This window comes from Oncorhynchus tshawytscha, linkage group LG05 (genome assembly GCF_018296145.1).
Source record: "Oncorhynchus tshawytscha isolate Ot180627B linkage group LG05, Otsh_v2.0, whole genome shotgun sequence".
NCBI lineage: Eukaryota > Metazoa > Chordata > Actinopteri > Salmoniformes > Salmonidae > Oncorhynchus > Oncorhynchus tshawytscha.
Window position 1 is genome coordinate 46,779,457 of NC_056433.1, and position 27,395 is coordinate 46,806,851.

Genomic DNA, 27,395 nt, shown 5'->3' on the forward strand with positions numbered 1-27,395 from the left:
CCCTCGTCGCTCTTGCATCCTCCTTCCTTCCCCACTTTCTCCTCCCTCCTTTCTCCGGATTCCCTCACCTCCTCGCTGTACCATTGTTTCCTCTCGCCCGTGCCTCCCCTCTCTACCTCCAGCATGGCCCCGGCCCACTCCCTCCATCTCACCACTCGCTGTAATTACCCCTCTGGATATGTCAGACATCGCCGAGATGCGCCAGAGCCCAATATTGTTACGCGATGACCGAGTCCAATCCGTCTCTTTTTTTATTGCGTTTTGTTTGTTTCCATGCTGATGACAGTGTTTGTCTCGCGTGTGGCTGTGAAATTGAGCGTCACTCCTCCGGAGAATGCTTAATAGGGTCAATTAAGTTGTTTACAATGAAGTAATCTGTAAAATGGCACAACTGCTTCCGGGCGCTCGGGAAAACAGAATTGCAGGAACGTCACGTATTAATCAGAGCGCCAGCTCCACGAGCTTTGAAAGAGGACACTGTGCATTCGCTAATGTGGACACGGTGCCACATTCTTTGCATACCGACCAACGCGCATCCGTTTAACCTACATGCAGTGACAGCAGCCTCGGAAGTTGGAGACAGTCCATTCAAAAGGACTTCCATCTGTCCATGCAATCAACAAAAAAAACACAAAAAACGAACAATATTTTCTTTGTCAAATCTCACTGTGTGTAATGGCATTCCTCAACTTTGACCTCTCCCATGGATTCCCTCATTCGCCATCCTTACTAATATTCACCCGCTGGAACAACAAAGCACACAGTATTTCCCTGTGGTGACAGACATGACATGTTCCCTGTAATGTTGGGACATCCCTCTCCCTTGCCCTTCCCCATGTATGTGTGCGTCTATACTCGAGTCTTTAGCCGAGTGTGTATTCACCCAATAGGGATTGCCATAAACAGATCAATGCCCCATGCTGTTCTGATGAATTCCCATTACCCGTATGCTCCATCATACCATTGATTTCTCTGTAAGGACCCGCAGCCATTTGGAGAGGGAAGGACTAGTCACTAGAATATGTTGCACTTCAACCCTAGCGGCCAAGTTTTAAAGGGGAATTCCACCACTTTTTTAAACTTAAGTGGGAGAATTCCCCTTGAAAGTCTATGCACTTCAACCTAAAGTACTTATTTAATTGCAGCAAGTTGCAGACCGTCGACAGCGTACAGACAAAAAAAGTCATTTCGACAGATGTCTTACAGACTCCACCACCCAACTGAAAATGACTGAACTGAATTAGCTTAACGCTGGTTAGTGCAAAGCAAGAAGAAGAAGAAAAATGCCAGGTCTCTTCTTGGGTTTGACTACAGTGCAATGGTACTGAGCAAGCTGGAGAGCAGGCAGGCAGGCAGGCAGGCAGGCAGGCAGGCAGGCAGGCAGGCAGGCAGGCAGGGGCTGCCACTTTAAAGAAGCTGTCTATGCTGTGATTTAAGTGCTGGTCGGGGAGGAGGGCTGGCTATTTAATAGAGCCCGCGGCTAATTGCTCCGGTGGCACCTAAACCGTCTCCCTCAAAAGCCCTTGGAACCTGGAGGATGACGCTGCTAGCTGACACAGGCCCTTAGTGCTGATCACACCTTCACAAAACACCAGAGAGGAGAGAACGTGGTTTAGCCAGGAGAAAAAGAAAAAGGGCGTCTCTCTCGCTCCAACGCAGAAAAACAAACAACAACAAAAAGACAGTCACTGCTATGAGTTATGCTTGGGGGCGAGGCGAGAGCAGGTTTTGGCCGCGGCCACACAAAGGATCCTCCTCTCCCTCGGCAGAGAGCATTTGGGTCTGATCGGGGAGGGAGGCGTGCTACAGGGGTAATGATACACCCCATAGCCTGTCATTTCAGAGCCGGTGCAGCGCAGGGCAGGCACACAAAATAGAACTATCACTTTCCCTCTCCAGCCTTTCCCCCCCGCCCCGGGAAAAAAAACCAGACTCTCACTGCTGCATGCTGAATCATCCTGGGAAATGAGGGAGAGGAGAGGAAGAGGGAGGAGAAAGGGAGAAAGACAGAGGGAGAGGAGAGGATGAGGGAGGAGAAAGGGAGAAAGACAGAGGGAGAGGAGAGGAAGAGGGAGGAGAAAGGGAGAAAGACAGAGGGAGTGAGAGGAAGAGGGAGGAGAAAGGGAGAAAGACAGAGGGAGTGAGAGAGGGATCGAGAACGAGGAAGAGAGAATGAGGAGGCGGCGTGGGAGGGAGAGAACGTGAGCGCGAGACTGAGGAAAGCAAGGAGAAATGGAGAGAGCCTGGTCACAACACTCGTGCGTCGTTTTGTTTGTGGTGGCAGCAGCGAGGCACATGGTGGTGGTGGCTGGCATCTGCAGGGCTGGCATCTGCAGGGCTGGCATCTGCTTGGCTGGCATCTGCAGGGCTGGCATCTGCAGGGCTGGCATCTGCAGGGCAGGCCCCGCTACACAAACCAATGCAACCCAGAGCTAAACCTCGCCAGTCATCTCCCGTTCAGTTCCAAAACCTCAAGCATCTGGAGCTTTTTGGACAGCATTCTCCAATCATTTAAAAAAATAAAATAAATGTAACCCAGGAACGAGTGTATTTGGGTTTTGAAGCGGACAGTCTGGGCATCTACTGCATAAAATAAGATCAAGTGCAAGCTCAGCACAGTGCTGGCTTAGCAAGAATGTTATCTGTGTCCTGTAATCAACCCGAGCACCAAAGGCTGATCTCGAGCACCCGATTTACGATGTTCAGTCTTTGTCCTGATAAGTGCGAGAGAAAGGTGGCAATGAAGGTCGACCTCAGGCATTCAGACAGCCATTTTGTGCACAAGAAGTGAGCGAGAGTAAAGATGCGTGAATTGGGCTGTGACCTTGGGGCTGGTGCGAGCGGGCCACCCTGTCACCATGGTCCTGTCGCGTCGGCGCGGGATATGACAACACGCCAACAAGCCCAGCGCTCAACATCTGGTTTACATCTCCAGGGGAGGAGAGCAAGAGAACCACTTCTCTCTCTCTCTCTCTCTCTGCCTCTGCATACTTTCCGCGCTGTCCGAGCGGACCACTTCAGATACAGTGTCTGCAGGAAAAGAGCGTGTGTATATTCTGTCGGGGTATATGCTGTGATTCTTATCAGCCGTGCTCTAACATAAGAGTGGGCTTACATGTGATTTATAGTGCGAGTTTAAAAATCCCCTAAATTCCTTAACCGTGTTGCTTCACACGACCTCATAACCCCCAAAGCATCCAAAGGACAAAGTATTTTAGGATAAAGTGTTTTAAAGTCTTGCTAGCATGACCCAGACATCCTAGAGAATACTTGTCAAGCTCACAAAGGATTTAGGTTTTCCCAACTAGAATTGTAGACCTTTTGGAATCAATACCGTGACCTCAAAATACATACGGCAGCCTATGTGGTGCATCTTGAAAGCCCCGGGTTCCACATAAAACCGTGGGCGCCAAAGCCGAAAGGCGTTGTAATTGCTGACGAGAAAGGCAAGAGTCGTTAGAGTGCAGATCGCTTTGATCTTAACCAGAGACGCTTTAGGATTAAGTCTCTTCAGTGGGCCGGCATTGTTTCGGCAGGGGGGCGGGGAGGAGTGGGGGCCGCAACAAGCTATGCAGATGAGATGTTAATCAGGCAAATGGTGAATTAAGACTAGACCAGTACAAACCAGCCCATTGGAATGGGGAGTGTGGGAATAGGGTGTCTGTATGAGCCAGCTGCACCCCTTGCCACCGTGTTGACCCCCCCCCCTCCCACCCCCACTCGTCTATGCATCACTTCCTTCTCTCGCAGTTTCTATCCGCTACACCTGACTGGGACACACCAACACATACCATTCAGTGTCTGACTATTTTGTATGGACAGTCATTGGTAGGGATAGATAAGGCCCTGCTCTTTGCAGTTTCTCGTTGCAGGCTTTGGCTGTGAGGAACCCATGGAAACTGGGTGCTCATAAGGTTCTGATGGACCCTAAATGGATGAATAGCAATTCACATGCTAATGAGTAAAGAAGAGGAGGCAACGGGAGAGTTTTGTTTTTTCTAATTTCTTGTTGGTTTCTTCGTCTGCTTGGGGCGCTCTGTTGGTCTGGTGTGTGTGTGTGGGTAGGGGGGGGGGTGTGTGTGACTGAGGGTATCGCCAGGGGACTGAGGGGATTCGAAGGTAGCTCCCTCTTGTTCCCACTCTGTGCGTGTATACATAGTGGGAGGCTGTAAAAATGCCACCGAGGACTCATGAGATGCCGTTTCTCTTTCAGAGGAGGTGGGGAACAACGATGGGAACCGTTCAGACCATAACGACTTGAGACTACAGAGCATGTGAAAAAAAGGTCATTGATGGCGCACGCAATTAAACATCAATTATCAACACCTATTCACATATCTTTAAGTGCTATTAGATCCATCAGGGTTCAAGGTGACCCCTGAATATCTTCTCCGTTGACATGGCAGTTGGATTATCAATATGGTTAGGGTTTCTAACCAAGACACAGGAGACAGTGTCACTGTAGATAGCTGTCAAAGTATTTTTCACAGCTATATATTTCCTCGAAGAACGCTGACCGTATGCTTACCACGGTCAATAAGGATTTAGGAACACTTCACTCTCATACACGCGGTGTTCAAGGGCTGTGGGCGGAGGTGTAGATTCTTCATTGTTTATTGGCTGTCAGATCCCCAATAATGTGTGCCGTGACTTGCATACTGCCGCATCCCTCGGGGAGGGAAGGTAGGTGTGACACCGCAAGCTGAAGTGGAACAAAGAACGAAAATTTGACAAACGCTTTGTGAGAGACAACTTCGTCGACCTGTCCAACCTAGCGACGGCGGCCCCGTGCTAGCTCTAACAGTTTCACCTGCCACTAGTTCAGGAGAGAAGCCTGCTGACATCTCAACGTCGGGGGGTTAGGTCGTCTTTGTGGTATGAAAGGGAAATACCCCCAGACCTTTTTGAAAAGGAGTCGCCTTGTCTAGATTTTAACACAGCAATTACAAGATGATTTCAGTACCATTACACGAATGAAGCCCAGTGAAGTAGTTCAAAAGAACGACAAGCCAACACAACGCTAGAATACTTGTTACTTTGCTCCAGGTGGCAAAAGCTCGGTGCTCGTGCGAGCCGCACGTCAGTACATTTTAGAGGACGCAGCCTGGTGGAGTGTCCGTCTTTAGAATGAAAGCATTTTGAAGGTATTAGCTTATCCCTCCCTCGCTCTTCTCTCTCCTCTCTGCACCCTTGAAAGCATGTGGTGACCCAGGGATGTTTAAAATGGGGGCCAAATGAATTGCTTGGGCACTTGAGCTCTCCCAGCCATTAGAGCGGGCCGCCCTACCTGTGTTGAGTCAGCAGTCCGCTCACTCGATCCGTCTAATGGACAGCGCAGGAATTTAATTAGCAGGAAGCCGCAGAGTGGGGGGCTGAAGATTCCCCAGGACCAAGAGAAAGGGAGCTGTGTGTGTGTGTGTGTGTGTGTGTGTGTGTGTGTGTGTGTGTGTGTGTGTGTGTGTGTGTGTGTGTGTGTGTGTGTGTGTGCGTGCGGGTGAGAGCGAAGAGGAAGAAAGAATGTGTGCGTCTTCACAGGACCATAGAGGTGATACTCCCCAGCCACCGTCCTCTGTCTCGTCACTCCACCGGCATTTCTTAACCCCAGCTGATTCTATCCCTGCTGCTATCGGTGCATATTTGTTTTCTCCCCATGCAAACGTCTCAATTCTGGCATTGGCCTCTACACACTGTCATTTGTGGCGAGGTGGAGACGAAATGGAGCGACACTCGTACGGCTAGTAGACTAGTATAGACCCTCAGGGCCTCCGTGTGCGCCAACAGAGTTCAGCCACAGGACATCAACAGAAAATAGCTCTCACTAACCAGACAACTATTCCACCTGCACCATGCAGAGAGAGAGAGGGGGGGGGGAGCGAAAAGGGAGGGGGAATTATATGCTTGGGAGAGAGAGAAAAGAGAGAATGGGAGGAGAGAGAAGCACTGACTTTTGCCTGCCTGGTCACAGGCAGAGCCGTTTTCCGCTGGTCACATGGCACAGAGTTGCTATGATTGATTGTTGCCTTATCTCAGTATATCTGACTTTGAACCGTACCCTCCACCCTCTCACTCAGTTCCCAGCCGAGGGCTACCGCCACTTGTTTTCCGCAGCCACTGGATGGGGGGGGGGTATTTGGCTTGACTCACAGCAGGTCCCCGACTTTCTAGGAAGACTACCCACCTGTAGCGTTTCAGGGGATATTGACTCAGTGCCCTTTGGCTTGACGACGGCGCGATACGCTTTTTGGGTCGTGTGTGTTAGTTAGCCATTAGGTAATCGAATGAGAACTCAAAAAACAAAAATCAGAGGAAGTCGACCGCAGACACCTTGGCTTAGGACAACTTACTGAGGTTAACCCTAATGATGGTGTCCGTATGGTCTGAATGGAGACTCGGAACTCAGTGACTTCTTTGCCTTTTGTTCTTTCGACTGCGTTGCAAGCTCCGGCCTGCAGGGGGAGCCCAGCCTTGGCAGCCTCCGACCCAAATCCTGTTGGCGCCTCTCGACAGCCGTCATCCCCCACTCCCAAACCCGAACAAAAGGAATCTCCAAACAATATTCAATATTTCATGACAGAACGCCGAGTTCTCCAGGGCCAGAGGCCTTCTCCGTCGGTGTGAAGTAATATGAGCCTTCCATTAGAAGGAGGAGGCCCCCCTCAGTTCCCATACTATACATTTGGGTTCAGGGGTTGAGGCTGGCGATGGAGACTAAATAACACACACAGATGCACACACGGCGGGGAGAGAACCGGCAGAGAGAAAAGGGCCTTAATTTAATTGTGTGTATACAGGATGAGTGTTTCCTTTCTAGTTTGGAAATTTGGGCCAATTAGCTTGGTCGCCCTGCGCCTCGTTCCCAGACGGTTTCGCGACTAATCAAGTGCCACTTTTGTCTCCACTCTGAAAACAGTTTTATGGTTGAAGTGCACAAATAAACGAAGGCCGTAATGCCTGGACATTGAGAATGCACTTGTGTCAAGACATACCGGTCCAACAAAACTAACAAGCAGCAAGCATATCTGGGAGAGTACATACAGTTCCAAGGTACCTCATAAAAGGTGTCATATCAATTACCCCCAAACGCACCATGTGGATCCATGGGGGGGGGGTTGTCTGTCGCTCATTCATGGCAGAGTTGGAAGCTTCTCAGTGAAATCACTGTGTAGGAGGAGTTGAGTGGAAGAAAGAGATGTGACCTACAGTAGGTTTCCTCATTAGCCCACACAAAGGACACAGAATACAGACCCAAATCATTTGCATCTTTCTCGCTCCTCTTATCATCTAATTTGCCTTGGGATGCCTTGGCAAGGAAGCACTTCAGGAACGGAAAAATATCCAAACTTCCCCATGCCTGGTTTTCTTTATCTGATTCATTTAAAATAAAATTAAAATAAAAAACATTTTTTTAAGGTCGCTTGAGCATGGTGGAGCGCTTCCCATCCCGAGCTGGTTGTTTTGACCTGGCATGCCAGGACAAACGGTGTGTATTTTGCTTCCGACGCAAGCCAGGGGAACGTAATTACTAATGTGTTGGGTGGTTGCTCAATGTTTTCTTGAAGGAGCGCCCATGCTCGCAGCTGAAATAAATAAGGGGATTCAGTGTGCGCTGTGCCAGGGCCTTGTGGTTTGGCACGCTGTAGCGCCACAGCCTTGTTATCCTCATTGGTTTATTTATTTATATTGCCCTGCTCCGCATACACAGATGGAGGGACCGAAGGGCAGTGCTGGTGGAGAAATGGTTCTATAATAAAAAATAAGAATTTAAAAAAACACTCCACACTTATGCACCCCCCTACCCAAACGTGCCCTCCCCAACACCCCCGCACTCTTCACTTCTCATTCATTTAAAAACTAACATCTGACAATATGAACGCAAACCAAACAAGAGAATAAAACGACAACAAAGAGGTGAAATGCATGCGTACCCGCGACGACAGGATTGGGTGCTTCGTATGGCTTCACCTCCAGGATGGTGTCCAAAGTGGAATACTTCGGTACGTCGGCAATGAGGCCCTTCATCTACTTCCACCATTTCGATGTCTCTGTGTCCAGTATTTTGCGAGCCAGTGTTAACTAGTCTTAGTGCAACGACTGGAAGTCTACGGGCATCTGCTCGTATCCACGAGTTCATCCGACTCTAGGGAAGTAGATCAATCCCGGAGTATCCCTTTATCTCGCCGACCAAACACAGTAGTCTCGTCAACATAACGATTACAGTCCTCATCAGTCACGGTTAGAGTGACTTCAGAGTTTGCCTGGCTCTTCTTTAGGTAATAACCACATGCCCAGCCGTCTCCATATCTCTGGCCCTGTAGCCCAACTGCAGTTGTTTTTTTGGGGGGAAGCTGGGGGAGATTGAAACAGTAGATGCAGTGATCCAGATTGATACTTCCCAGGCTGGAAGAAGGCGAGAGATGGACTTGCCCCCTCTACCCAGTGTGTCACGAGCAGGAGCAGGTCATTCACTCACGGTTTATTCAATACAGGGTGAGCAGAGCCGAGGCAGAGCGGGGACCCACTGGCAGACGGCTGGCCTGACCTCCATTCTTAACTACAGAGCAGCCGGGAGAGACAGGACCTGCACTAGTCTACACGCACACGCACACGCACACGCACACACGCACACGCACACACACACACGCACACGCACACACACACAATTTGCATACCGACCCAACAGATCCACGGATAACACAATCATCACTGCTCTGCACATTGCCCTATCCCGCCTGGACAAGAGGAAAACCTATGAGAGAATGTTTGACTAGAGCTCAGCTTTCAACACCCTAGTCCCCTCCAAGCCCTGGATATGAACATCTCCCTCTGCAACTAGATCCTGAACTTCCCAACAGGCAGACCCCAGGTGGTGAGGGTATGCCCAGGTGGTGAGGGTATCCCCCCCCCATGGGTGTGTGTTCAGCCCCCTCCTGTACTCCCAGTGCACCCACGCCTGCGTGGCCACGCACTACTCCAACGCCATCATTAAGTTTTCCGACTACACAATGGTGGTGGGCATGATTGCCGACGAGACGGCATATAGGGAGGAGGTTAGAGGCCTGGCAGAGTGGTACCCGGAAAACAGCCTCGTCCTTAATGTCAGCAAAACCAAGGAGATGATCGTGGACTACAGGAAACAGGAGGGAGCACGCCCCATCCACATTCAGGGCTGTAGTGGAGGGTCAAAATCTTCTGAGTTCCTCCGCGTTCACGTCACAGAGGACCTAACATGGACCAATCACACTGACACTGTGGTGAAGAATGTACAACAGCACCTCAGCATTCGTCACGGGCCCTCAGATCCTCAAGAAGTTCAACAGCTGCACCATCAAGGGCATCTTGATCGGCAGCAGAAATCACTGGTAAGGCAACTGCATCTGCCTCAACCGCAAGGCTCTACAGAGGGTGGTGCGGACAGCCCAATACATCACTGGGGGCAAGCTCAGAGACACCTTAGAGACTATTTGCACTCGCTCTTGACACATCAAACCCTTACACAAAAGCACACACACATCAATAAACACACACACACACAACTGTCCTATTATACAGTATTTATTCAACTGGCTATTTGCACTGACTCTCGACACATCCAACCCTTACACAAGCACACAGACACACCCAAGACACAACCCAATACTGTAATACTTGACATAGCACATTGATTATCTATAGTGCACCTTCAAAGTCCAGTTTATTAGGTACACCCATCTAGTACCGGGACAGACCCGCCCTTTACCTCCAGAACTGCGTGCCAGGAAAACATTCCCCACACCATTACACCATCAGCCTGTACCGTTGACACCAGGCAGGATGGGTCCATGGACTCATGCTGCTGACGCCAAATCCTGACTCTGCCATCAGCCATGATGGAACAGGAACCGGGATTCATCGGACCAGGCAATTTTTTTTCCACTACTCAGTTGTCCAGTGTTGGTGATACCGGGCCCACTAGAGCCACTTCTTGTTTTTAGCTGACAGGAGTGGGACCCGGTTGTGGTCGTCTGCTGCAATAGCCCATCCGTGACAAGGACCAACGAGTTCTGCGTTCCGAGATGCCGTTCTGCACACCGTTGCCCTGCGCCATTATTAACACGCTTGTGGCCCACCAGTTAGTTTGAACGATTCTTGCCATTCTCTTTCGACCTCTCATCAACAAGCTGTTTGTCGCATCATTCTCGGGAAACCCTAGACACTGTCATGCGTGAAATGCCCGAGAGTCATTTCTGAGCTACTGGAACCGTTTCTGAGCTACTGGAACCTGCGCCCCTGGCAATGACGATCAGAGCACGCTCAAAGTCACTTAGGTCACTTGTTTTGCCCATTCTTCAATCGAACAGTCACGGAATGCCTCGATGCCCGTCTGCCTGCTTCATATAGCAAGCCACGGCCTCGGAACTCATGGTCACGGGGTTGTGTACCTAATAAACTGCTCACTGAGTGTATGTCCTATTGTGTACATATAAGGCTCTTACTATGCACAATACCTAATATATTACTTGATATTTGACTAATATTATTATGACACATAGTAAACTGTGTACGTGTCAAAACAGTTTAGATTTTGATTTGACTACACACACTAATCAAATTTTATTTGTCACATGCTTCGTAAACACAGGTGTGGACAAACAGTGAAATGCTTACTTACTTACTTACTTATAGAGAAATAATAGAAAAGTAAAACACGTAATAATAAAAGTAATATACACTGAGTGTACACAACATTAGGAGCACCTTCCTAATATTGAGTTGCACCTCTTTTTGCCCTCAGAACACAGCCTCAATTCATTGTGACATGGACTATACAAGGTGTCGAAGGCGTTCCACAGGGATGCTGGCCCATGTTGACTCCAATGCTTCCCACAGCTGTGTCAAGTTGGCTGGCTGTCCTTTTGGTTGTGGACCGTTCTTGATACACACTGGCAACTGTTGTGTGTGAAAAACCCAGCAGCGTTGCAATTCTTGAAACACTCAAACCGGTGCACCTGGCACCTACTAACATACCCCGTTCAAAGGCACTTAAATATTTTGTCTTGCCCATTCACCCTAAGAATGGCACACAATCCACGTCTTAATTGGCTTAAAAAGGCTTAAAAATAATTGAACCAGTCTCCTCCCCTTCATCTACACTGACTGAAGTGGATTTAACAGGTAACATCAATAAGGGATCATAGCTTCCACCTGGATTCACCTGGTCAGTCTATGTCATGGAAAGAGCAGGTGTTCCTAAAGTTTGATACACTCCGTGTAGATACACAACAAGTAACGATAACTTGGCTATATACAAGGGGTAACAGTACCGAGTCGATGTGCAGGGGTACGAGGTAATTGAGGTAGATACAGTGGGGAGAACAAGTATTTGACACACTGACGATTTTGCAGGTTATCCTACATACAAAGCATGTAGAGGTCTGTAATTTGTATCATAGGTACACTTCAACTGTGAGAGACGGAATCTAAAACGAAAATCCAGAAAATCACATTGTATGATTTTTAAGTAATTAATTTGCATGTTATTGCATGACATAAGTATTTGATCACCTACCAACCAGTAAGAATTCCGGCTCTCACAGACCTGTTAGTTTTTCTTTAAGAAGCCCTCCTGTTCTCCACTCATTACCTGTATTAACTGCACCTGTTTGAACTCGTTACCTGTATAAAAGACACCTGTCCACACACTCAATCAAACAGACTCCAACCTCTCCACAATGGCCAAGACCAGAGAGCTGTGTAAGGACATCAGGGATAAAATTGTAGACCTGCACAAGGCTGGGATGGGCTACAGGACAATAGGCAAGCAGCTTGGTGAGAAGGCAACAACTGTTGGCGCAATTATTAGAAAATGGAAGAAGTTCAAGATGACAGTCAATCACCCTCGGTCTAGGGCTCCATGCAAGATCTCACCTCGTGGGGCATCAATGATCATGAGGAAGGTGAGGGATCAGCCCAGAACTACACGGCAGGACCTGGTCAATGACCTGAAGAGAGCTGGGACCACAGTCTCAAAGAAAACTATTAGTAACACACTACACCGTCATGGATTAAAATCCTGCAACGCACGCAAGGTCCCCCTGCTCAAGCCAGTGCATGTCCAGGCCCGTCTGAAGTTTGCCAATGACCATCTGGATGATCCAGAGGAGGAATGGGAGAAGGTCATGTGGTCTGATGAGACAAAAATAGAGCTTTTTGGTCTAAACTCCACTCGCCGTGTTTGGAGGAAGAAGAAGGATGAGTACAACCCCAAGAACACCATCCCAACCGTGAAGCATGGAGGTGGAAACATCATTCTTTGGGGATGCTTTTCTGCAAAGGGGACAGGATGACTGCACCGTATTGAGGGGAGGATGGATGGGGCCATGTATCGCGAGATCTTGGCCAACATCCTCCTTCCCTCAGTAAGAGCATTGAAGATGGGTCGTGGCTGGGTCTTCCAGCATGACAATGACCCGAAACACACAGCCAGGGCAACTAAGGAGTGGCTCCGTAAGAAGCATCTCAAGGTCCTGGAGTTGCCTAGCCAGTCTCCAGACCTGAACCCAATAGCAAATCTTTGGAGAGAGCTGAAAGTTCATATTGCCCAGCGACAGCCCCGAAACCTGAAGGATCTGGAGAAGGTCTGTATGGAGGAGTGGGCCAAAATCCCTGCTGAAGTGTGTGCAAACCTGGTCAAGAACTACAGGAAACGTATGATCTCTGTAATTGCAAACAAAGGTTTCTGTACCAAATATTAAGTTCTGCTTTTCTGATGTATCAAATACTTATGTCATGCAATAAAATGCAAATTAATTACTTAAAAATCATACAATGTGATTTTCTGGATTTTTGTTTTAGATTCCGTCTCTCACAGTTGAAGTGTACCTATGATAAAAAATTGCAGACCTCTACATGCTTTGTGAGTAGGAAAACCTGCAAAATCGGCAGTGTATCAAATACTTGTTCTCCCCCACTGTGTGTATAACTAGGAATAAAGTGACAGATAATTAACAGTAGCAGTGTGATGAGTCAAAATTACAGTAGTTAGTCCAAAGAGGGTAAAAGCAGATGGTTAAATACCCAAAATAACTATTTAGCTGTCCTATGGCTCGGGGGTTCCAGACATGGTGCATCGGTACCGTTTGCTGCTGAGAGCAGTCTATGACTTGGATGGCTGGAGTCTTTGACCATTTTTAGGGTCTCCCTCTGACACCGCATGGTATAGAGGTCCTGGATGGCAGGGAGCTCGGCCCCAGAGATGTACTGGGCCATCCACACTACCCTCTGTAGCACCTTGCAGCCAGTTGCCAAGCAGTTGCCATACCAAGTGATGATGCCGCCAAATCAAGATGCTCTCAATGGTGCAGCTGTGAAACTTTAAGGATCTGAGCGCCCATGCCAAATTCTTAGCTCAAAGGGAAAACATGTTGGCATTCGTTTCATTAGTCCATTGTTGATATAGTCCCAAAATGTTTTGCATCTCAGCAATCAAGTTTTGAAGATGTATGAAGCATTTTACATCATATGTTGCACAACGCACTAATAAAACAAATACCAAAATATAGTTTTTGCTTGAGTTCTCCTTTAAAACACAATACACACACCTCGCCCCCCCATTTTAATCAACAGTTCTTATAACGAATTGAGAGGATATTATGACCATTCAAGTGAATATAATGGGGTAACATGCATTAAAAAATATATAGTATTTTGAAAAGGAGTAAACGTGTCAGATGGAGCACAGAGGAAATCAATCTTCCTGGCACTGCACAACCGATGGGCAGAAAGGGTATAAGGACCGAGCAGTGATTCAGGAAACATATTATCTGCTACAACACACGAGCTGAAACAACACGTGATCCCACTCACTAAGACATGCAAACATGTATACACAGAGGAGGAGAGAGGAACCAGTTCAGCAAACCCCTAGTCTTTCTTCTATATTTTACCAGCCATACGGTGGTTTATTTTTCACTTCTTTCACCATCTGTAGCAACATTCCCCTAAAGACGGCCACAGCTGTCCTGTTTCATGTCTGCGGGCCCCTTTTTCTATGCCATCCCAAATGGGTTCATCGCACAATAGTGGATCGTTGGTGGATCACAGCATCGGAACGAGCCCAGCCCTTTTCAAGATAATGACCAAGACAGTAGTGACCCCACTGTCACAGACAGTAAGAAAAACCATACGATTCTGGGAATGCATTTGCAATGCTGGAAATCAGTTCCTCTCCTCATCCTCCGGTGTCCACTCTGCCAATTCTCTGGCTGTACTTCGAACCCCAACGCTCACCCGCTGAGCATGTAGCTAGCCACGTGGCTATGCTACTCTCCTCATCCTCCGGTGTCCACTCTGCCAATTCTCTGGCTGTACTTCGAACCCCAACGCTCACCCGCTGAGCATGTAGCTAGCCACGTGGCTATGCTACTCTCCTCATCCTCCGGTGTCCACTCTGCCAATTCTCTGGCTGTACTTCGAACCCCAACGCTCACCCGCTGAGCATGTAGCTAGCCACGTGGCTATGCTACTCTCCCCCTGAGACCGTCTTCTTCAGAAGACGTAATACATCTTACCCACGTAGGTGTTGGAGAAACGAAGCTCAGATGTCGATCCGTTGCCTGGCGTGTTGTGGGGTCAGGCAAGACTCCGTTTAGAGTCGGCATGCGTCTGCACTGGACTGGCTGCAAACCCCTAACTCCATGTACGACTACATTACCTCGACTAATCTGTACCCCTGCACATTGACTCGGTACTGGTACCTCCTGTATATAGCCTCGTTATTGTTATTTTATTCTTACTTTTTTATTATATATTTTACTTTATTTATTTAGTAAATATTTTCTTAACTCTATTTCTTGAACTGCATTAATGGTTAAGGGTTTGGAAGTAAGCATTTCACGGAATGTTGTATTCGGCGCATGTGACAAATAAAATGTGATTTGAAGTGAGAGAGCTCGGGCACTGAGTGGCGGGAGAGGAGCCTCTCTCAGTTGCTAAGATCCCCCATAAAGACAGTTACTCTCTTTTACTACTGACTGGCACAACCCACCAGCTGCAGCACATTCCTGTAGCTCCCTCGACAAAGACGGGAGAGTAGCTGACATTTAAACGCAGTGAGTCCTGAGATCCTAGGCCTGAGCACATCGCCGGCCCAGAACCCTTTTGTCCCCCCCCCCCCTTTCCTACCCTCTCCCTCGCTGCCACAATCGTCGGCTGTGTGTGTTTCTATCTGTGTGGTTCGAAACATCCTGTAGCCTGCGCCACCGACACACAGTCATGTGGCACGGCAAATCAATGCGCAGGACAACAAGTGGAATGTTCCGAGACAGGCAGCGAGAAGAATGAGTTGTTTCTACCTCATTGCTGGGTGTGCGCTTCAACCATGTGCAGCTAGTGCTCGCTCCCCGTCACCCCCAAAAAAGTTGTCGCTCGGTTATAAGATGATTAGCACGGTTTCCCCCCCTGCCCGGGCCCGAACAGCACATGAGCTGTCTGCCCACCATTCAAATGAAGTCCTCATCAAGTCCTAATACAATCAAAGTACACACAATAAACACTGAGCGATGACTAGCGCAGAGGCTAGCGGGGAGCTAAAGACAATGGGACTCTTGTTGAATGGCGTGTGGGTACAAAGAAGGCATTCTCAGAAGTTAGCCAAAGCTAGTGCCTGTGTAAGTGCTGAATGGTCTGAGCCGTTAGGGAGAGCTATGGTTCAACTCATGCAGTTCCTAGGCTTTAACTCCTTTGGAACCAGACAGGTCCTAAGAAACTGACAAAGGACAGCAAATATCTAACATGGAGGAGAGGAGAAAATATCACTCCTGTAGACTGAGGCCCACAGCTTCCTGTCAGCCTAGGTCTCATACACATACACAACCACCGTATCTCATGGACAACCCTCCGGATTAAAGAAAGAAAGAAACGGCGAGCTTCAGAAAGCTTGGCACATGCCTCGGTCTCCCCCTCTCTGCTAGCGGTTTGCTGCTGGGGACGTCCTGGGCGGACCTGGGCATTAATGCAGAATTAATTAGCCCAACTTCCCCAGTGCCAATCTCCCCATCCGTCTGTCTGTCCGCCCCACTGGGATAAAGCAGTTAGTTACCACATCCAGGTGCCCGACTCTATACACATGCCAGACCACTGCTCACTATGCTTCGCTAACGCTACGTAGCCTAGCCAACACCGCTAAAACATGGCATTGTCTCGTTTAAGAAGGTTCGGTCCAAAATACGAGATTTAGAAAGGAACTAATCTCTTGTATGTTTTGCCTATTGAAAAGGGTATTAAGATTTTAAATATTGTGGTATTGCCCATTCTGAAAAACACCGGTCTGCTTTGAGAGAGAGTGTGTTTTTAGTCATCAAATGAAGGACAAAGAAATAGACAAAGGCGGAGGGACAGAAGGTACTCAAAACGGTCAAAGCGACAAAGAGAGCCACTGCAATTGTTTTTTGTTTCGCTTTGTGATCGTTCATGCCTCAAAATCCTCAACTGAAACCAGACAATATGTTCCAAATCTGTACATTAGTAAGGATTTCGGGAGAGCTCAGCGTTGACAATGCACTTTGAAACGGATTACCTGAATGTGCTGTGCAATCAGGTTTATGAGATATTTGCCCACGGAGGGGGAACGCTGTTTGACAGAAATCTTACAACGTTTCCCCATCTGAGAACCTTATCTGCTTTGTTTAATCCAATAAAACGGCAGCGAAAATGGTTCAAAGTAAGGTCATACCCAGTGATATTAAAAAGACAGTATATTGTATCAGATCATCTGATCCCGGCCTGGGCTACTCCTTTGGCACAGTGGACCAATGCCAGCTGTGGGATTTGTCTCGTAGGGCATCTGCATAGCAGCCACATTACTACTCGCAGATATCAAATGCTATGACAATGAGGCATTTTTATGAATGGGCCCCAACCTGAATTACAATGAATGGTACAGTGTGTGCTTGTGTGTGTGCGTTTCTGTACCGCTGTACTTGTGAGAGCGTGGTGACAAAGTCATTGTTGTAGTCATAGCTATGGCAGTCGTGTGGTTACAGGGATTTAGGGGGGCAAAACCGCGGTGAGTGGGTGGGTGGTGGTGGACCTAACCCACCATGTGTACTGCAGTAACCACAAAAAAAGGCTGTGGTTTATCCCACAATCACCTTAAATAGCTCAACATTATTGTTATTCCTCAGCCTGTGGAAGGGAAATGAAATCTAAAACGTCTGAAACATGACAAGCCAAAAGTCAGCTGGTAGGAACGGCTGGTGTCTGTTACCTTTCTCTGCACCTTGGTTTACAGCAGGCTGATGATCTAAACTGGCAGCAAACTAGTCTGGTGTGCTGTGTAAGGTCAAGTCCATTCAAAATCCCTATTCACACAGCCTGTAGACTAGGGTAGCGCAAAACTCCATGGACACTTGGAGTTCCAGGCCAGTAAAACAACTGGATGTACTCTTTACTTTTGATCAGAACCTAAAAGTAACGGTGCCTCGAGGATGCATCGTCAAAGCTAACGAGTTTAGAGAGACGCAGCGCAAATCTCTTTAAGAGCTTAGCGGGAAATAGGTCAGGCGTCCTTACAGACATTCGACACACGAAAACAGTTTGTTCATCTCTACCACCGGGGTCATAGAGGGCAAAGCGGCAATAAAAAATATCAGCGGCCCTGGACATATTCACATAGGTCCACTCAGTGGCATGTTATCTCTTCCAGCCAGTGATATCCTTCAATTGTATTGGGCAGCGCGAAAACAGAGAAGGTGAGATGAAAATGGGGTTTAATAAGCATGGCCGTGTTAACTTTCCATTTGAACCACATTCCTCTCCGCCAATCTATGGGCTGCTTTCTTTACTGCCACATTGCTAGTGATACTACCGCCGGCATTTAGGCTAACCAGTTGCTGTAGCCATAAAAGGACTCGACTCCAAACCCCAAAAAATGTTCCAGTACTCTAGACGAATACTCTGCATTGCGTCACTGACGCCTGGATTTCCATGTCTTGTCACTTTTCTGACGCAACAGCCCAACCGTCGAAGCCTTTCTCCTCCCCCCCCCCTCCTTTCCTAGCCAGGGTCTTCCCTGCCAGTAAGTAGGTATTGCCAGGTTAGCCAAACCCCGAGTAGATAACGATCACCCAAACCATCCACAGTAAAGGCCTTTACTGTCCCTCACCCTCACTAGAGAAAACACATTCTGTTTGCGTCAAAGGCCCAGAGTCTTATCAAGAGTTTCTCTCCTATTTACATGATTAGACAGTTGTCCACCAGACAGGTTTCCAATACCCTTCAGTCTACTTGCTCTTGTCCAGACGTGGCATGAAGTCGTGGTTAGCAGACTTTATATAGCATTCAGTCTGACCACATATAACGTTAAGTGGAAGCAAAGGCATTAAAAAGTCTGCAAGCTAGCCAAGAGACAACCATTGATTTTCAATTATTTTGGGACTACTAGTCTCAGTCAACACTTGTCTTTCATCTAGTTTTGTACATATTTCTGTTCCAAAAATACCGTAACATATCATTTTTATGACTTTAACCACCAATGAAATTGGTTAAATTACCCAACCACTTCCAAACTATTATGGCCTATGCCTTAAATAGCTTCTAAACCAACCTATACGGCAGGGCTATCCAACCCTGTTCCTGGAGAGCTACCGTCCTGTAGGTTTTCACTCCAACCTTAATCTAGCACACCTGATTCTAATAATTACCTGGTTGATAAGCTGAACCGGGTTAGTTACGACTGGGGTTGGAGCGAAAACCTACAGAAGGGTATCTCTCCAGGCACAGGGTTTGGAGAACCCTGATATTCGGCTTGCAGAATGACTGCTACTGTTTAGCTTCCATTAAAGAAATGGCCTCAAACAGTTTCTTCAGTCTATGCCGAAACGGTCGTTGGCTAATTATAACCGACTGGCCAAGCTGCCCCAAACAAAGTAAAAGTGGGCTGCTCTCACAAGAGGTCACGGATTCCTCCAAAGCCAGAGCAATCCATCCGCTTGACTGGCTGCTAACGAGGGGGGTCAAACGCCTAGAAGATAGGGTCAAAACTCTAACATCTTAAGCCATGACCTCTCTCACGTGTTGAGTGCTCCTGTGATAGTGACACCCGTTGCCGGGGTGAGAGCGAGCCCTAAATTAGCCCTGGCCACGCTGCCTGCTCTGGAGTCAAAAGGAGGGCCCGCCCTCTGACACCACATTGTTCCTAAAGATGACAAACGATGCTAGCTTGTGACTGTTGAACAACGCTGGGAAAGCCCTGGTTAAAGACTGATATGCCAGCCCTCCCCCTCCACACACACACACACACACACACACACACACACTCACAACTAAGTAGGGTTAGGCATGTGGCACTACATCATAAAACTCTCCCAAGAATTTAACAGATTGCAAAATAATTCACCAACCAGTAAGCCTAAAGACAGATAATTAAAGGCAAATTAAATTGTAAACTCTGCAAGTACATACAGTCAGCAAGAAGTTTCACAAGAGTTGTTTTTGAGAATTGTGACACCCAGATAATAAAAGTGCTCTACTATGTTTGCTGTTAAATAGGTTGGTGGCAGGATAGTGTTAGCACGGGGGGGACAAGTCCTCTTCTACCACCCCTTGCCCTTGCAGCAATGGGGGATACATTTCATTACGGACTTCGGCTGTCCTCGGAAACCTCAACTTCGGCATCCGTGCATGAGGTCAGCCTCTCTTCAGATGGCTTTTAATCAACGGCGCTTCAGAAATGCTCCACTGCTTTAAATGAGACCGAGGAAGAAACCCGATCCTGTGGGACGAGGAGACGAAGGAGCCAGCGAGCACACTGCGGACTTAACTCCACTCTAGGCAGACCTCCATGCTCTGTGGGCATTCTGTCTCTTTCTTCTCCCTCTTGTTCACTCGCTGACACCTCATTCACAATCAAGCCCGGTGAAGAAGAAAAAAATCTAACTTCAGCTATAAGAATGCTGGCGGGAGCAAAGCGCCCATGAATAGGCTTACAAAACATCAAAACTCAGGATTTGGCAGCGGGGGGATAACATTTTAGCCACAATGGGCATCAGCAACTTTTATTTGAGACGAGCATATAGTAAGTATACTGTCTCCCAAAACATTGAAATGAGGGTCAGTGTCTCGTCTAAAAATTGTTTTGTTTTTTATGTACTTAGCATATTGCTAATAGGGGATTTTATTTCTGTCCAATTATAACATCGTTGACTAAGCTGGTTGTGGAATTCATAATGAGGCCCATCATGCCTTATTTTGACAAAAAACCCTCTAAAGGCCGATACTTTTGTGACTGGCCCAAGTTAAAATGAGCTCCCATTCCAGCCAGACTAAATCGTAGTACTGCACAGCTCTCAAGGTAACCGATTCTATAGGCTCATTTTAAATCACACACGTTTTTATTCAGATTGGCCAAAATCACTACATAACCTTCCTCAACATTTTGAACTGAGATTGCAGTGCTGTTAACGTAACAATCTACAACAACAACAAACAAAAAACGTACACAAAAGCTATGAAAACAGTCTACAAAAATATGTCGCAATAAGATTGTCAATGTGGGCACATATCATGCCTAGCTCACTTAGGCTTCAGCAAAAGCATTTGTTGTACAGAGGAAATGGTTGTAATTAAGGTGCTCGGTTTGCCTGGTGGAACAGAGCTCTCTCTCCAAACCGTGATAGCTGGTGTTTGTGTTGCTGCCAGTGGAGGAACGAGCCCCTCCTGCCTCTTACCCATTAACAATTTCTCTATTGGTTATTTACACTGGACTTCACTCTCAGGGTGAGTTTTCATCGAACAAGCACTACTAATATCATGGTGAAAACGTACACATCATTTTCCAAACTGTGGAAAGACATCAAGAATATTTTGTTAAATTGCAACAACAAAAAATCTAGATTAGGATTCAGCTCAAGGGGAAAAAGATAAAACCATGTCCAATTCATTAGTTAATTAATTATGATGTATTTTCTACGTTTTAATCAAAGCTTTCGAATACATTAATTATTTACAGGAGAGAAATAAAATATAAAGCCCTAAATTTGATATCATGTGGAGGTTTTTATATTTACCAAATAGTTAATTTTCTTGTGTATTTATAAGACGGCTTCCTAATTTACAAGAAGTTCAGAAGCTCTAAAAACGTTAAAAAAATTGCTCCATGCCAATTTTTTCATTCCACTGCCAAACACCTATATGAATATGCTACTACACTGTTGCGCACAGAAAACAGGAAAATAATTCAAGTGATGTCTCACCCCAACCGCAGCCCATGTAGAATTAGTCTGAAATAGAAATCGTGCTGAGCAATCGTGATGGAGATAATTGTTTTTTTTTAGGCAACTGACTCTGTCGTCTCGCAGTGCGAGCTTCCCCTAAATCTGGCCCATCTTAAAACAGCGAAGGGACGGGCCAGTGCGAGGAATTTGGCAGAGTTGTCCCGCTTTTCCCAGACTACTGCTTTATTGACCACTGATGAAATTATGGGTGTCTGCTACAGATAACATTTGTGTCTACATACAGAGACGGAAAGGTGCTGTGCGGTGCAGTGTTGGGTTTGCTGGGGGTAAGTCCTAAAAAAAAGTCATTTTACTTTATTTTGGTTGGGTGATTACTTGGTGAGTGGCCTATGATTGTTCGTTGAAAGAGTGATTCTTGATGCCAACTACAGTACGAGTCAAAAGTTTGGACACACCTACCCATTGCTGGGTTTTTCTTTATTTGTACTATTTTCTACATGGTAGAATAATAGCGAAGACATCAAAACTATGAAACAACATATGGAATCATGTCGTAACCAAAAAAGTGTTACACAAATTAAAATATATTTTATATTTGAGATTCTTCAAAGTAGCCACCCTTTGCCTTGATGACAGCTTTGCAGACTCTTGGCATTCTCTCAACCAGTTTCATGAGGTAGTCACTTGGAATGCATTTCAATTAACAGGTGTGCCTTGTTAATTTGTGGAATTTCTTTGCTTCTTAATGCATTTGAGCCAATCAGTTGTGTTGTGACAAGGTAGGGGTGATATACAGAAGATACCCCTATTTGGTAAAAGTAAATGTTATTTTATTGGTTCCAACCGCCGTGTCTTTCTGAGATGCAGAGTAGGTGAACGGATTATTTCTGCATGTGCGGTTCCCACTGTGAAGCATGGAGGAGGAGGTGTGATGGTGCTTTGCTGGTGACATGGTCTGTGATTTATTTCGAATTGAAGGCACACTTAACCAGCATGGCAACCGCAGCATTCTGCAGCGATACGCCATCCCATCTGGTTTGCGCTTAGTGGGACTATCATTTGTTTTTCAACAGGACAATGACCCAACACATCTCCAGGCTGTGTAAGGGCTATTTAACCACAAAGGAGATTGATGGAGTGTTGCGTCAGATGACCTGGCCTCCACAATCACCCGATCTCAACCCAATTGAGATGGTTTGGGATGAGTTGGACTGCAGAGTGAAGGAAAAGCAGCCAGTAAGTGCTCACCATATGTGGGAACTCCTTCAAGACTGTTGGAGAAGCATTCCGGGTGAAGCTGGTTGAGAGAATGCAAAGAGTGTGCGAAGCTGTCATCAAGGCAAAGGGTGGCTACTTTGAAGAATCTAAAATCTAAAATATATTTTGATTTGTTTAACACTTTTTTGGTTACTACATGATTCCATGTGTTATTTCATAGTTTTAATATCTTCACTATTGTTCTACAATGTAGAAAATAGTCAAAATAAAGAGAAACCCTTGAATGAGTAGGTGTGTCCAATATACAGTACATTGGCATGCGCTCAGTGACAAGATTGACTTGACCCTTGAAACCCATCCGAGTGTTTTTGTCTTTGATTCACTGTACAACATTATCCCACATTCCATGTCCTATCACTAAGCAGAGTGAGGTCAACATTTATGTGACTCCAATTTCAAACAAATGTTGACGTGCTTATAGAGAGTTGAGAAACAAAAAGAGGGACTTTACCTGCGTGTACAAAGTAGGCCAAGTAGAGGTCGAGCTCCTTCACAGAAACTCCAATGTGATGAGGCTGCACACACAGCCCTGGGTTCGAGCACTGTGGGGACTTTACCAGCCTTTCGCCATCAGTACTTTCGAGGGGAATACCTTTGAATAAAATGACCATGACCAGGTCCAACCTCCAGACTTTGTCTGCCTGACGCAGGCAGTCGATCCTCCTCATCTTACCCTTCTGGTCAGGGTTGGACAGCACGCAGCACGGGGGCTTCTTCCCGGTGACGGTGAGCACAAAATCCTCCCGGAACTCAGGCCGGATGTCCTTGCGGAGCTTGGCCAGAAGGCGCGATGCCCACTTCTGCTTGACCTCGGGCTTCTCGCTGAGCAGCTCGTCCTTCACTGCGCGCTCCTCTTCCTTAGACATGCGCTTCTCGTGCTTCTTGAAGTACTTTCTCTTGCGGGCCTGCAGGTTGAACCATGTGTAGGCAAACGCTCGCACGTGGGGCAGCAGAGCTTCGATGAAAGGATGGAATTCATCCTGTGGTAGAGAGGAACACAGGGGGGGATGATGAATGATTTGGTGGCAACACATTGATAGTACAACACTTTTTGTGGAAACAAAGTACAGAATCCATCAAAATAAAAAGACCAAAAGCGGTCATTGCAATTAATCTTGTGAAATCAGACGTGCCTTCAGTAAACACTCATCGACTCATTTGAAATACTCGGCAATCAAGGAATTGCACAGAAGAACATACAGTACTACTATTAGATCAAATATCATTCCAGGCGGGACTTTTCAGAGAACAAACATTGTCCATTTCAGAGTAATATGCACTGTCCGACACATTTATATTTATGAGTATTTATGTCATTTTTATTTGCAGCACTTGGGCCCGTGCCATTTAGCATTAGCAGAGCGGGCTAATGCCGGAGTTTCTCTAGGCCGTACGGAGGGAGCAGTGTGAAATAAGGCCTGTCTAGGCCGTACGGAGGGAGCAGTGTGAAATAAGGCCTGTCTAGGCCGTACGGAGGGAGCAGTGTGAAATAAGGCCTGTCTAGGCCGTACGGAGGGAGCAGTGTGAAATAAGGCCTGTCTAGGCCGTACGGAGGGAGCAGTGTGAAATAAGGCCTGTCTAGGCCGTACCGATGGAGCAGTGTGAAATAAGGCCTGTCTAGGGCGGAGGGAGCAGTGTGAAATAAGGCCTGTCTAGGCCGTACGGAGGGAGCAGTGTGAAATAAGGCCTGTCTAGGCCGTACGGAGGGAGCAGTGTGAAATAAGGCCTGTCTAGGCCGTACGGAGGGAGCAGTGTGAAATAAGGCCTGTCTAGGCCGTACGGAGGGAGCAGTGTGAAATAAGGCCTGTCTAGGCCGTACGGAGGGAGCAGTGTGAAATAAGGCCTGTCTAGGCCGTACGGAGGGAGCAGTGTGTGAAATAAGGCCTGTCTAGGCCGTACGGAGGGAGCAGTGTGTGAAATAAGGCCTGTCTAGGCCGTACGGAGGGAGCAGTGTGTGAAATAAGGCCTGTCTAGGCCGTACGGAGGGAGCAGTGTGTGAAATAAGGCCTGTCTAGGCCGTGTCTTGGCTCTTTGGCAAGAATGTGGGTCTGTGGGGGTCTGCCAGAGAGGACAGAGAAAAAAGCAACAGCCGAGCGGGAAAGCTGAAAGTCTATTTTTAACTGTTCGCCGCCATGCAAACATATAATATACGTGCGCACACACACACACAAAGAGACACACACACATGCATGCAATATGTACAGGCACAAACGTTTCCCTCTGAAACGGTTCCAAGACTGGTATATTCTGTGGGCTTTCACCAGGGACAGCTCCCTGTACAGCTATTACAGCAAGAATGTGGATAGATGGCATGTTGTGGATCAGTCCCAATTTTGGTTGGTTACACCTGCTACTAGCAGTCACACACTGGAGCTTTCGCCTGAGAATCTGCTCCCTCTCATAATCTGGCCTGAAACAGGCAGTGGAAATGTTACAGCACGACACTACAGCTAAACGAAGCAACGCCAACGGAACAAGGCAAATCAACCTCAGAACAACACTTTCCTATTTAAACTAGTCTCGCATCTGAAAACTCACTAGAATATTTTTGAGGGACAAAGACATTTCCATGGATTAATGACCACTGCCATTAAATCTATTGAACCGTTAGTCTGTTCCCATTTTACGGACATTTTCAATAATTACAGTATTATAAAAAGAAACAGAACAGAGTTACCAAAGAGATGAAAGGTGCCTACTCCTTTAAAATACCTGGTTGTAAAAAAAAATCATGAATATGTACTAAAAGCGTTTATAACCAAATGAGATAATAAAATCTTTGCCTTTTATATAAAACAAATACCTCAGGGCATACGGATACAACATTTGAACTAAAACTAGTAAGTGTGCCAAATCCAAATACTCAGCTTCAATTTTGTACAAGTGTGTCACACTAGATCATGCTATAAAACAGTATGCTACATTAAGCACCAGAGCAGATATGCAGCTCTTCTAGGCCGAGTGTTTACACGCATATATACAGTGAGTAGAGTACATAGTTTGTCTGGACTGTGTCCTACAGAGGGCAAGCTAGGCTAGGCACAGAACTAACAGTTATATTTTTAAAAGCACCAATCAAATCCAATCAAATGAAATAAACAATGACAAACCACCACTCCAATTTGCAATTTTACAACAGGGACGTATTTTCATTTCCCAAACACTCTCAGTAGAGGTTGGCAGTGATGTAGTGACTGGTCGGAGTACAAGGAGACATGTTTCTGATATGAGGCCCATTTGGAGACCCAGGGCGGGCCTTGGCTTCACCTCAGGCCATCTTACCACCACGGCCACGCAAAATGTACTCAACTATTCAGAGATAAAAGAACGCTGAACAAATCTTGACACATGCGGAAACCTCTGACTGGCATGTGGTCACTAATACATGTACTAACACAAGTTTGCGAGCATAAACGCAGGAATAATCATCAAGAATACAGCTGAATTCAAATATAATACAACCAAATACAATGACGCCACACTATTCCTCGAATTTCAAAAATACCTTCACGCCCTTGCCTCATAGGCATGGAAATTGTATTGTTTGAGCTTGGGTAAAATCCAGTAAATGGTTTCTCCAACTGCCTTCAGCGACACTCGGAGTAACTTCAGCCAATGTGCTATGAAATATCACTCCTCAATGGCTGACATTATGCATTGTTATCTGTGGTTTCTGTATAAGATAGTTCTCCCCTGTCTCCGGGCCATTTGAACAATACCTGCATAGTCTATATTTGTTTTTTTTTGCTTCTTCACAACATTAATGACACACACACACAAAACGTACACGTGACACAACTATTTTATGTAGGCCACATTTCAATATATATCATCCATTGCAATTCCATTAACAAAACCCTAGAAAATAGTATATTCACTACTAAAAGCGTGTCAGGAGAATTGTTAAGTACGAAACCTCCAGCTGTGAAGTTTGTTTTAATTTTCTGTACACCTTGGTGACAAATCTAATGTTTACAAAGAACAGGCTTGTAGCAACAACTCATGAATAACTGTAATTTAGAAAAGCAATGTTGGTAATCTCCTCCTATTGACACCCACGCTACCCCACACCACAACACAGAGGCAATTATGACAGTGTGTCGACCGAGTTTACTCTCGCCTCTCTTCCTGCCCACAACAGTAAACGTACTTAAACAGAGCGGACGCCTCACCATTGTTAATCAAATTGGAGCAATTTCCACAAAAGGCATATCTTCCTGCTTTTACAAAGTTGCAGCGGACTCAAACAGCCTCACGTTGGCCGTAAGGGGTATGTGTACTTGTAAGTGTTTTCCCAAACCCATGCAATGTGCATAACTGTTTCATTCCCTGCATCTCCTCCACCACGACACAAAACGATACCATGTGCCTCAAAGACAAGATGCAAAGGCAAATTTGGGGAATTATCAATATTTTTTAAACGAATGCACAAAGAATGCAAATGTTCAATTTTCAATTCTAGGTTACATATTCTATCCTTTGCAGTGAACAAAACATATGGAAGTTATTTAGGCTTGCCTGTCTTGTACAGGATCCCCCTCCTCCCCCCAAAAAAGCCAAATATAATTGAATCAATCGAAAGCCTTTGATTATGGAGCGATCTTGACTTAAAAGATTTTAGACTTGATGAAACAGTTTTTGCCCTAACTGAATGGTTAAGAGGGTAACACACACACACACACACACACACAAAGTATCTTTGTATATCATTCAACTCTGAATACTTATACTTAATTAGCCAATTAGTGCAGATTCTGCTTGATACAGTTGAGATGAATTGTATTGCATGTGAATTCACAGTCTCATTTTAAGAAATTAAAAAAACATATCCAGGCAAAATTTGTATGAATTAATATTTTACATACTCAAGCGAGCCATTTCTCTAAATGTCCCTTCTCAAGTTTGTGT

General features: G+C 46.4%; 1 protein-coding gene across 9 annotated transcripts in view; it reads right to left on the minus strand.

Moving 5' to 3' along the window:
- The window catches only part of nfia (nuclear factor I/A), a 182,009-nt gene that overhangs the window by 108,894 nt on the left and 45,720 nt on the right, over positions 1–27,395 (minus strand). For all 9 annotated transcript variants that reach the window (XM_042321988.1, XM_042321987.1, XM_042321989.1 and 6 more), the window contains exon 2: positions 22,939–23,467. In XM_042321988.1, the coding sequence (XP_042177922.1) occupies positions 22,939–23,467 (529 nt within the window). The remainder of the gene's footprint in view (positions 1–22,938; positions 23,468–27,395) is intronic.